We start from the raw sequence: 12,792 nt of genomic DNA, 5'->3' as shown, positions 1-12,792 counted from the left end.
CAGTGGCGCGCTGATGCTTCGCTAATGTGCAGCCTCTGGACGCTGTCAGAGCTTGACAGGTGACTCAGGCAACTCGCATTACTTTAAAGTCAAAGTGACACCGCACACAGTTCAGGTCAAATGTGAGCAACAAATACAGAAAGTTTCAATCAAGGCAGTTTAGTACATATAACAAACGGCTTCTGCACATGTGGTGAGAGGAAAGGACAAACGAATACAGGCGTACCTTCTGCTCTCCGTCATCCTTAACTCTGTGGAGAAACAATGGAAAAATCAGTTAGGTCCAACTGCCATGAAGTGCACCATCACAAAACACGGCAATTGCGTCCCATTCGGAAATTAAATAAAATAGTATAAAATGAATTTAAATAAATGGTAACTTAATTAATTATTATCGGCAATAAGAAATAATGTCCTTTTTTTAACAGAGGAATGCAAATGAAAATGTGTTAATCCGATTCATTGTTGAATGAGTAAAATAATCAACAGATTGAGTACGAAAATCATTTTTAGTCGCTGCCCTTGACAGACTCAACAAAATAATCCATAAAAGGACATTTAAGTGGAACGCATCAATAGTGACGACTTGAGATCATGCCGACCCAGAGATTAAAACTTCCTGGACAAATTTCAAGCACAGAAAGTATGCACATTTTGGGGGGAGGGGTGTTATAACCACTGTGCCAGAGTGCAAGAAAATACCTAGAAGGTACACATTGCTGCCTTGCTTTCACTGAGTGGAGTGCTACAGTTGCATGTTCGTCCAAATGTGAATACCTCACAACATGTAACACTCACACCAAGTTATAAAAGGTTACAGTAAGAATGAACTTGTCACCAATTTGGGGTTCCAAACACAAACAATGTTTCCTATTAGAATGTGGGATGGACAACTGCTTATTTTTGCCTGTCCAAGCACTTTCTAAGAGGCATTAAAGACGGCATGACAACAGATACAGTGAGCGGCAGGCAGAGCATACCGACATGTCGACACATCAATGTGACGTTCACAGTGCTGGAGCTCGCCGGCTGTCCTAGTCCTAACCCAGAATTTGATGAGCCAAGCTTTAATCGTGGGGAAAAAAATGTGTCATTGCTGTCTTGTGGTTTTTATTCAACACTAGCGAGAAAAATATGTGGAGATGATTTGAGTTTTTTTTTTTTAGGGGGAATGAGTTTGCTTGGACTGAGTTTGACCCCTGAGCTTGAACAAACGAGCTCAGTGAAATCATTTGACCTCATTTCATGAATCAATTAATTGCATGAGGCAAGCGTCGCTCAAATGAATGTTGTTTTTAAAATAAGACATCATCATCGATATGCATATAATTTTAATAATTATACCGAATTTACTAACACATAAATACACCAACTAATAGTGCTGTGATTTTATTTTGCTCCCTTCGAAAAAGATGTTAAGAAAAAAAATTTATTACTCCAATAACATTTTGTTATAAACCCAAAACCTTGAAAAAAAGTCACCAGTGACATGAAAATAAATAAATAAATTCATAAAAAAAATACAAATACCTATCTCTCATCAGTGTGCAGCCACCCTCCTCTCTAAGCACAAAAGCAGAGCATAGATGCCTGCCAATGCACGAACAAACACAGCTGGCAACAATTTCTGTTTGGGAAGTTTTTCAGGAACATTTGTCTATCTTCCGCTTTAATAATAACAACCATAGCAGAGGACAAGATGTTGATTTAAGAGTGAGTCTTTGCATTGCCAGCTACGTCTCAACAAGTATGAACTATGAGCCGAATTTAACAAACAGGCACGACTGCCCTTTTCCTTCTCTTTTCAATCATGGCTTACATGTACAGTGCATCCAAAAAGCGCCTTATTTTGTTGTTACACCCTTATTCCCAAAATTCTACATACAAGACCTCATAATGACAACGTGGGAAGAATAACATTAATCAAAACAATCCTAAGTATTCCTTGCACAATATTTCATTGAGGCACCTTTGGCAGCAATTATTCCTTAGCACACCTATCTTCCTTCAGGTTGGATGGGGATCATTGGTGCAAAGCCATTTCCAGATCTCTCCAGACGTGTAGAATTGGATGCGAGTCTGAGTGACTCAAGGACCTTTACAAAAGTTGTCAAGCCAAACCTTCACTATTATAGCTTTGCGCTTAGCGTTGGCATCCTGATGAAAGATGAACCACTCAGCTTTCCCCTTAATCCTGATTTGTGTGACAAATGTTTATTTTATGCTTATTTAACCTTCATATACACAGGTAAGGAATGAGAAAAGATTCTGATTCAAATTTTGCAATGCCGACTTGGCTTGCGAAATAGTTCTCATGATCCCCACAGTATGATGTTGCTATGTGCATGCTTCACAGTAAGGATGGCATTTGTCAGGTAAAAGCAGTGCCTTGATTCCTCTAAACATGACAACTGGCGTGGATGCCAAAAAGTTAGAACTTTGTCTCATCAGACCAAAGAATTTATTCTCTCATGGTGTGAGAGTCCCTTCACTTGCCTCTTGGCAAACTCCACTGGCCGGCTAGTCCTGGTGGGTCCAAACGTCTTTCATTTATGAATAATGGAGGCGACTGCAGTGTCCTAGATTATTTTGAGTGGTGGCTTGTAAAACCACCATGAGCCATGTTGCGGTGGCCCTGCATCTTGATATCATGATACAATACGATAATTCAATGATTATTTCATATTTAGCATCTTCATACTGTATGTATACTGTAAACAAAGTTGCCTTCTGCAACTTCCTCAGACAGGACTTGCCTATTGCAAAATCTTCAACGATGTAGTAACCTAAAATGTTTTATGAGGGGGTCAGTTTTATTCTCAGATGGATTCATTTATTTTTTGCGTATGCGGAAATAGTTTCTATACATACTGTATGCATGAGAATAGAAATATTTTAAGTTTTGGCACCGCTATTTAGAAAATCAAAGGGAAACATAGTGAAAGATTTGTCAGTACATATCAGCCCCAGTGTGTTGGCAGGCAAACCCTAAGAGAGAAGGATAGGGAGGGTGATGGGGGGGATATTGGCTAAGCAACAGCTGTGATCACAGCATCTGAACTTCTGGGGGCTCACAAAATCTAAATGAGTCTCCTGACAGCATCACGGCTCATGTTTATGACTTGACAAGTCAATACTTTCTCATTTTATCCAAATCTCAAAACAGTCCAATTTCCTTTGGGTGGGTGGTCTTATTTTTTTCCTTTTTAATTAAGTACCCCATGAATCATTTTTTTTGCTTTGCACTCTGAAGAGACACATTCTCAGTCAGGAGTTCTTGGCAGAGTCTCGATGGGCAATTCTTAAGTGCTGTTTTTATGAAGGTCAACCACTTTTAATTAAAATGACTGAAAACATCAGAACATTTTCTGGCTCAGCTTCTTCAACAAAGTGCATTAATCTATATACTGTGCTTTTATCAACCAGGGCTCAAAGGGACAAAGGCTGCTGCATGCACTTGACTATGACTTGCAAACTATAACCATACTTTATAAACATTTAGTTATATGAAAACCTCTCAAACAAATTCAATTTAAATGAAAAACTATTATCTTAAGGAATATTTTTACTCGAGCTTTGAATAGTATTTGACTAATATCGGTGGCTCTAATGTTGTGACTCGTGACTTTCTCCAACTTGCTCCGGATTTTAAGGCACCGTGATAGCTCATCTGGTAGAGTACAAAGTGGATATTAATGTGTCGTGATTTATGTTCTGCACTTGACTGAGATTAAACTGAAGACAATTCCTCGGTCAAATCCCTGCAACCTGACTTGCCTGCTAAGGGTGAGAGTGAGGGAGTCCGACGCTGCTCTGATCTTGTTTTGGGCCTCCACATGGGTCAAGTCCTCCGCGTCGAGGTCATCTATAGAGACCACCCAGTCTCCGACCCCGACGCCAGCCTGAGCTGCCTTCCCACCCGGGGTCAGCTAGAAGAGAGAATACAGGATAGAAAAGATTTTGAGCTATTTCAACATTACACATAAGAGATTGTGCACAATGTGTTCTTTTCACTCTAAAGTAATTTTGCACTTGTGAGTGGCATTGTGTGGCTTTAGAATTTAGATGTCCATGACTCAGTTAAATACTCAGTTGAATGCATTAACATTGTACAAAAGGTATATTTTTGCGGAAAATCAGTCATGAAAACGACTACAAAAGCCCTGTTGTTGTTTTCCTTCTGACATACTTCAGCAGTCCTGCAATGAATACTGCTGTTTTCACAGAAACCATTTTCATTTTCACAGAGAAAACAACCCCGCTGCTTGAAAAAAGACCCACGCACCCAAAACAACAATCGGCTTTTCTATATTCACCTGACAATAGTGTTGTGCGCAGAGCCCCTAAATGACAAACCAATTGTCTCATTTGTTTATGGCAACAGAAGGGCATGTCAAACCAAAAAACTGAAAATCCAAAAGTCATGTAGGGCTGAGAGTGAGTTAATGGTTGTTAATACCACCTAATCAGCAACTCAGAGAGTGTGTACAGTCAGACAAGGCAGGAGAGCCATTTCACTCAGCACTATTAGGGCAAAAGGCCATCATGATGTCATCAGTCATCTCATGATTCACTGCAGATGTGACAACAGATGATGAAAGCAGCCCTTGAAAGCCTCAGACAGCCACCACATGCCTCATACGATCACATAAATTACTGGAACAGCCATGTGTTATTTCCATGCAGACAGGTAAGTCTCTGACCAGTTTCACTGACAAAATGGGTGACATCATCCTCTTGGGGCAGACGTTCTGTCAACGCTATATGGTCTTGTTACAAACAGGAAGAAAAGACAGTCTATAATCGAGGTAGAATTGCCCTGCCCGCCATCTCCACTAAAACCGCTAATACAAAAAGGGGAGACGCCAAATCAGGTTTAGTAAGGCCCCTGTCAGCTTGGCCATGTGGCTTAATGAAACACGATCCGTGTGTCAAATGCACTGATAAGTGAAGTACAAAGTGGCATCAGATAAGAGAGCTTGCGCCAGGATTTCAGGCAAAACCCCCATTACTCACTGGTGTCACGGATCCCTGCAAATGTTGGCTCATCAGAAGCTCAGAGAACTCAGCAGTTCAATCAATAGCTTTCTGCCATGTTCAGCTAAGCTATCACGCTCGCTGCTTTGATTCTGCACATTAAACATAAACACTTGTGCAAGCAAGGAGGTAAGGTGTTGTCTGTAAACTGAAGACAGCGCCACAGTGCACCCCACGAAATCTGCCTGCCTTGAATCAAAAGCATGTTAACGCTAAAAATAAGAAGAAATGTGTTCCTCGGAGGCAATGCTTTTTTTTTTACAGTCAAGTTAAAACATCACTTTAATTGCCTTTGATTGGCCTTGTCTGGAAGCCATGAGCGAGACTAAAAAAGAAACAGCTTGTCAACTTAAAAAGATAAAAACAAAACTTTTGTGAGTCTTCTTTAGGAAAAGAATAATGACTTTGACACGTGTGACATGTTCTAAAAGATGGCACATTCTGGTAAACCACTGAGGTTGCCTGCTGACAGACACAGTCTGACCTCCCATAATACCGTTTAAAAGTAAATTTACCGCGATTAAATCATTAGCAACATCCTACAACATATTGTGTAAGCCTTGGCACGAATTGTTACAGATGCAAACCTGCTCTTGACTTGGACCAGAAAAACTCTTTCCATCAAGACCACATGATTACATTTTTCCTAAACAGCCCATGCAATTTTGAGCATGGCTGAGATAAGCTTTATACCACCTGTATGATCTCATGGGAGGAAGTACGGGTACTTTTGCCATTGTGTTACTTTGCCTTGTACTGCTCAGTTGTGACTGACAGTCAGAGAGGTATTAATTAATTAAACAATATCTTTATTGTTGTGCTTGCAGTAGTCTAGCACTTCATTGGACTATGCTGAGAAGTGCTTATATAAGTCAAATTTGTGATCAAGTATACCTCAATTTGATCTCATTAGCCTGAGCTTGCATTACCTAATGTTGTGTCCAGTGAATGTATAATATGCTCCGTCTAAATTAACTGGCCCCTGCCCAAAAGAGTTAAGTAGGGCTGAAACAGGTAGTCGAGTAGTACAAGTACATTGGTTCGAAGACAAAAAACATGCAAGGCATTTTTTCTACCTCCAATAAACTATCGGGAATAAGGCCTGCTTCTAAATAAACATTACTGACCGAATAATATATGGACATCTAATTACACTTTTATTTTGAAGTTGTAACAGCAGCAACGTGTCGTGGCGTAACGACTGACTACTTTGAGGTGTGGTTTATTGCCGTCACAAACTGTTGCTCCCGCAGACAATAGTACAATGTTGTCATGCAATAATGTCCAATCGCTAATTAAGAGAGCTAAAAAAAAGTGAATTACAATGACATCGCATGGCAGTCATTTAGGTCTATTAACTAGTCGCGCTAGCCGGGCACGTTAATAGAACACACTTTGATGCTGACAGCCTGACACAATTGTCATTCCGAATGATCACTTTTTAATAAACAAGGCTTACTCAAGTGCATTTTTCAGCTGCAAAATCGCTACTGTAGTTCTGACACTAGGTCTCACAGGCCAAATTTATGGACAAAGAGTTTGTTAAATTCTCACTCTGCTTCTAGAGAGGAAAATAATGTGCTTGTATGCACAGTTTAAATTTAAGTATGAAATGTTGATGGTCTAAACAAGTTGGCCATTTTAATTTTTTTTTTTTTTTTATCCTTATCTTCACAAGGATTGCGGGCATGCTTGGAGCCTATCACAGCAGTCGTCGGGCAGTAGGTGGGGCAATTTAGAGTGTCCCATTATGAAAAAAGTATATTAAGCAATAGGAGTAAATCCCAAAACGCAATTAGCAACTTCAGAAAACATGTTACAAATCATAAAATTATTTGGGACCAATAACGGTAAAAACATTTTGAAAAGTCATGAAAAAAACAAATCTGAAATAACTATTGAACAATAATAAATATAAATAATAATTCTAATACTTATACAAGCAAAATCTAACTTATTTTCAATATGAAATTCCTGGGGCATGTCTTTACTATTATTGAGCAAATAATATTAAAACGGCCCAGATAGGTGATACTGTACTATAATAATTGGCACAAATTACATCATAATAAAAGCTGATGTTTGTAATACAAACATAAAATGTGCAATCATTTTTAATACAAAACAATATCAAATATTTGATGGATTGGATTATGGTATTTTCGTGAACTAAAAAAAAACTATATATTGATGCTGTAAAGTCTACAAATGCTGTTTTCATTTACGATTGAGTCCGTGATAGACACGGACACCTGTGTGCCTGGCTCAGGTTCAGAATGCAGCTGTTCCTTCACTTGAGAAGGCAGCACCTAAAGTTGCTGTCCTCAGGCCTTTGGTTGGTTGGGGAGGGGAGTGGGACGGAAACACTATATCCCCCGCAGCAGTTTGTTAATACGGCGAAGGACAGTGGAAAACATGTTCCAGAAGGTAACTTGCACTTGTACAGTGGCTCATGAGAAGCAAGGAGCTCAAATAACGATGCAAGCGTGATGCGTGCATGACAGTGCCACCGTGTTCTAATTTGGGCAGGGGGGGGGCCACGTGTAATAAATTGATACCATAACTATTAAGTAGGTGCTCTCGTCAAATAAATGACATTATGTAAGTGAAGCCTTTTCTTATCAATTTGCCTTTCACAAGAGCACAGCGGCAGAGGTGTTTTGCAAGATCAAATTTCAAAACCTCAGAGCTTTTCAATGTGCGAGGTCTAGAATACGCTTTTTAAAGTGCTTCTGTTGACTGAATGCTGAACGCTATCCTTGGCTTGATTTTTTTTTTCCACACTGTAGTTACATTGGCCGGGTAACTCAGCCCCAACTTATTTTTATTATTTCCACAGCTATTTGGGGGTCTAGAGACTTTCTGTCCTTACATCACTCACAAGGCACAGCTGATACAAATCCATAAATAGTCCTCTGAGAAACCAGAAACCAAACCTGTACGTCCAAGACCGTATCGAGCAGTCAAAACACCTTGCGTTAACTCACCTTAAAACACCGCTACACTGTTTACAACGCAAGAAATTGGCAGTCAATGCGCCACAGGAGACATGCCCCCTGTGGGCAATCCATCAGTAGGTACTAAAATATTCATGCAGCCCTCTAACAAGGCTGCTTTTCCTCCAGCACACGAGAGAGGCTTTAAGGGTAGTGATCCAAAAGCAGATGGTTGACATGTTAGACACTGATGCAAACCGAAAGAATCTAGACACATCCAGCTGTGGCAGTGAGACATTCTACGTCTCCTTGCTTGCTTATTGACATGACATCATCTGTAATTTCCTCCCCGCATTTGAGTTCTGATGACGGCACATGTGTTCACTGATAAAAAACAGATGGCGCGCAGGAGGACGCACATCATTTTATCAAAATGTTTATATAGCTGCACTGGCTTAAGATCTGGGGCAAAAACTCCTGAGGAGCTGCCCCCCCACCCACCCCAACTGAGACAGAAACTGCCATTTTATTTTCTTATTATGCTTTACTAATTGGATGATTTTCTGATTAACAATGAAATGGAGAATACATGGAAGGAGCGATATCATCTTACGTGACCACATGTCCATTTTCTCAAGGTCAAATCAAATTGTGAGGTAACAAGACACATGCTATTTTGTGTGAAGAGTTCCAGAAACGAATCAGATTATGGTCATGAGTTCAAACATTGACCAGACATCAGATGGTTTATTTCAAAAGAGTCTGCTCCACTAATTTATCTGAAAAAAGAGCCCATAGAAACTGGATGGAAAATGAAGCAAGATGGATTCAAATGATTACGCGCCTGAATTCTTGCGAATCCAGCGGCTTTCCAGTAATTTCACAAAAACCTCAAAGAACGATGTACACTTTACCAATGGAAAACATTCCCAAAATCTTGAAACTTGCTGCTTGTTTGTTCTATCATTAGCAAGTCAAAAATATCCGCATAAAAAAAAAAAAAAAAAACATTTCCATGAAATTGTGGAAACAAAGAACCCAATACATGTTAGTGCACATCGAGACAATGCTAGCTTCACTTTTTGCCAGCATTCACCCTTCCATGGAATACAGAATGCCATCTATTTTCTAATTTCAAACAATTCATACCATCCACACGAAGCGGCACCAAGACTGCTAGTAACAAACATGACAGCTAATTTTTTTTAATCCTCATCAATTCTCAACTGAGTGCTTTTCTCATTTCAGTCGCTTTGGCCTGGTTGTGTATAGGAGCACATTTTTAAGTCGGAATTAACGGTAGTTCCAACAGCTCTCAGGGGCAATTGTTAAATGTGTCAAAATAACATCGAAATGACATCATGGTGAGTCCAGCGTGTACCCCGCCTCTCGCCATAAGTCAGCAGGGATGGGCTTCAGTTTCGCTGAGACCCCTCAACAGGATAAGTGATAAATAAATGGAATGATGACATCATAGGTATCTCATTTTGGGTCAGACCCTCGCAGGAAATGGACATGACTAATGTGAGGAGTTGACGAGGAAATAGTTCTGAAATGATTTGAACATTTCAAATCTTAACTGGAAACATCTTCTAGAATTCTATTCATATTCAAACAATGTGGCCAAAAACAAAAACAGTCCTGAGAGAAACTCAAGTGGAGTTTATGCTTGTGACAAGACTACTCGGGTGTAAAATAACTTTTTTTTTTTTTTTGTAAAAGAAGGAAAAGGAAGGTTTTATTAGCTTTTCCTCTCGCCTTCGTTTTTCTATTAGGAGAGTGGAAAGTACAAGCACACGGTGATAGTTTTTACTTTTTACGGTGAGGGTTCAGCTTGCACCAAACCTGTTAATGTACAATGGAACCTCCATTAATAAGAGCAAAATAAAAGGTCAAACAGCCAAACTGTTTTTCTTTTTCCTGACAAAGACGAATGGGCACCAGATTCTTCTCTTATTGTGTGATATAGAGCTAATATTTATGGTCGACTAATGGAGTTTTTTAAAATCCTATTTTCAAAGAAATTTACAAGACTAAGAATTGATTCATTTAAAGTGATGAAATAAAGAAGTGTTGTTCATTTAATATGTGCCTTAAAATGATGGCGTTTTGTCTTTTTATTAATTATTTATATTTTTAAATGTAATAAATACTGGCAAACTTAAATTATACATCAAGCTTGTTGTTTAAAACATTAAAGAGAAAATTACATTTTAAAGCTATCAATAGCCAATAATTAATCAGTCAGACATGAGTAGAATTTAGAGAAAAATCAACTGTTACTGTCCAGAAAATTCAGGAATGTGCTTGACAAAATGGAGCGAGGAAAAGAGTCAGGGATTGTCTACTGGCAGCGACAGGGTGGATGCAAGAAAAATGTGAGGAATGCTGAGAAAGCGTAGCTTCCCAAGCTCACAAACAAGAGGGGGAAGGAAAGCAAGTGGGGTGCGCAAAGAGCACAGAAATCCGTACAGCTCTCAAACGCATCAAGTAGCATGGCATAGTCCTTATCTATAGAAATCAAAAGATAATTGCTCATTTATACCATTTATCATGACATGACAGTGCAGCATGAGCTAACTAATCATAGACGTTAACTGTACAGTCCCAAATTGCCATCTCACCTTTCCTGCAACAACAAATACGCTTCAAGCCATTGATCTGTGAAGAGCTGTCGCTTTCGATCATTTTCAGCATTTCGCAGAGCTTTTGCTCCAGTCACTCTGTGCGTTCTTCATTGTATTATCGCTTTTAACTTCACGTCTGGCTTCAGACACTAATCTCACCAGCAACAGTCCGGCAGAGACCACCCACTGAATTCATCCAGCCTGAGGTGAGTGCCAGAAGAAGACTTGGTAAGGCCGTCACCCTCCTCAGTCCATGTGTGATTTACCGTCCACTTTTTAATGACAGCAAGAAGAGCAAACAGTGCCAGAGAGGCAATGAGAGAAGCCATGTCCCAAATTTATAACTCCTGAGCCAGAGGGCCTGGAAAACTACTGGAGCTAACAAAGATAACAACCACTGACTACTTTTTCGAACATCTACAGTGCAAGCCTGCAGGTAGATTGGTCTCGCCTGTCTGGACTAAAATTCCTTTAAGTGCCCCCAAACCCCAAATGATTCTTTGGATGAGGACAAATCATCAAATGACTTCTTTCTCATTGGTTTGGTGTGTAGCGAGAGGACAATCAATCTTGTCACGAGTCCAAGGGGACATGGCGTTTCTGTTACTGATGCCAACCAGTGAGCAGAGCAGATAGAAGACGTGTCTTGACAAGACTGATGACGTTACACCTCAGTGGCATCCCGCTTTCAAAATAGTGTGACTCATGCAGTAGTGCATTGTTTGTTTGTGCATCTGTGTGTGTATGTGTGGCTTTACAAGCTTGTGGCGTTCTGGCAACCACTAGGAGATCCGGAGAGCAAGCAAGCCGTTGTGCACTTATAAGGCCTGGAAAGTGGCTGCTGTGCTCTTCAATAGTAGGTTAGAGGCTATTTGCAAGACGGTCACTCAAGAGGAGGAGGCAAACAAACAAATGACAGCATGTCCTTGTGGCTATTGAAAACTATCAATAGTCCGGCAGAAAAAAAAGCACGTTTGAGTAAGCCGGGTTTGTTCAAAAATTGATCAGAAGGTGCTGCAATTGTGTCCAGCTGTCAGCAAACGTGGGCAGAGTCACTTTCTTCTTTAAGATTGCCTTTGAAAAGTAGCCTGATGCCTCTTGCCAGAATATATGGGACTCTCGCGAAGCGACTCGCTGCTCGGCACTAGACCAACAGTGCCCAACCAATCGATCGCGGTCGATATGTAGACTGGTCCCAAGTTGACTCCGAGGGGGAGGAAAATAAAAATGCGGGCTTGTATTTGTGTGTGTTCATTATTATGATAAGTTTCATGTTAGTTTACACTGCAGCTAACGCACCCGAACAGTCTCGCATCCACAAAAAAAATATTTTAAAAAGGAGGTCACCTTTAACCTACAGTGGGGCATGACCAGCATCACAGGAAGTTGTTAGCAGTCAGCAGTTATTTTTGTTTTATTCTCATTCCAAGCTTGTTTGTTTTATCTGCATTGCTACGATGGCACTGGCAAAGAAAGGGAATCTGGATCTGCATTTTAAAACGGTGCGCGCAAGCTACGATAGCGATGTTTCTGCACTTTACAAATGTGCGCCAAAAGTGCATCCTCGCCTCCCTGTGTCAAGTTTCCCACTAAGGTAGGCAGGAATTTCGTTTTTACAAACGACATCTACCTGTCTTGTATCTGGTTTATTTTTCTGTTTCGTTAATGTTAAGGGCCAGTTCCGGCTTTTGCTTGAGCAGTAGATGCAAACGGTGGCAACAGGCACCGTATGTCAAAACGAGCGTAATTAATTTCAGTTTTTTTTAAGCATGCTTAAATTAGCGATTAGCGTTAATGACTCAAGGCCTAGTTTCAATCCTAAACACAGATTTAGAATATTGCGTGTATTGCTTCTTTATATAAGAGGAGGCTAAAGTGAAAAATGGGAAATGCTTCTTTTGTCAACATTAGTAGCTGGCATACTGCCACAGTGCTGGTGTTAACAAGAAGAGAGTAAACAAACAGTTGAAATGATTGATTTGGGTCGGGTCAGGAGAGATAACGCACTTGAGAGTACACACTGTTAAATGTGTAACAGTGACGCCTCTACATGGCTTGCTTCTCATCACCAGCAGCAACCTTTTCCCTTTTTTTGTAGTGCCGCTTTGTTTAAAAAGCTACATTGAAAGGCTGTTGCTTGTACGCCGGATACAGAAAACCTACATGGTAGTGTACTGAATTGAGGCAACTAT

At 40.2% G+C, this 12,792-nt stretch overlaps 1 protein-coding gene across 2 annotated transcripts in view; it reads right to left on the bottom strand.

Annotated features, from left to right (window-relative positions):
- The window catches only part of LOC148338352 (PDZ and LIM domain protein 7-like), a 34,232-nt gene that overhangs the window by 15,851 nt on the left and 5,589 nt on the right, over window positions 1-12,792 (bottom strand). For both annotated transcript variants that reach the window (XM_088292593.1, XM_088292592.1), the window contains exons 3-4: window positions 3,778-3,929; window positions 227-251 (exon numbers count right to left, since the gene is read on the bottom strand). In XM_088292593.1, the coding sequence (XP_088148719.1) occupies window positions 227-251; window positions 3,778-3,929 (177 nt within the window). The remainder of the gene's footprint in view (window positions 1-226; window positions 252-3,777; window positions 3,930-12,792) is intronic.

The sequence above is a fragment of the Idiotropiscis lumnitzeri genome, chromosome 4, assembly GCF_059441095.1.
Source record: "Idiotropiscis lumnitzeri isolate Australia: NSW breed Sydney's pygmy pipehorse chromosome 4, RoL_Ilum_1.0, whole genome shotgun sequence".
In the NCBI taxonomy this organism is placed as follows: Eukaryota; Metazoa; Chordata; class Actinopteri; order Syngnathiformes; family Syngnathidae; genus Idiotropiscis; species Idiotropiscis lumnitzeri.
The sequence above is the reverse complement of the archived record's forward strand: the minus strand, read 5'-3'. Positions and strand labels throughout refer to the sequence as shown.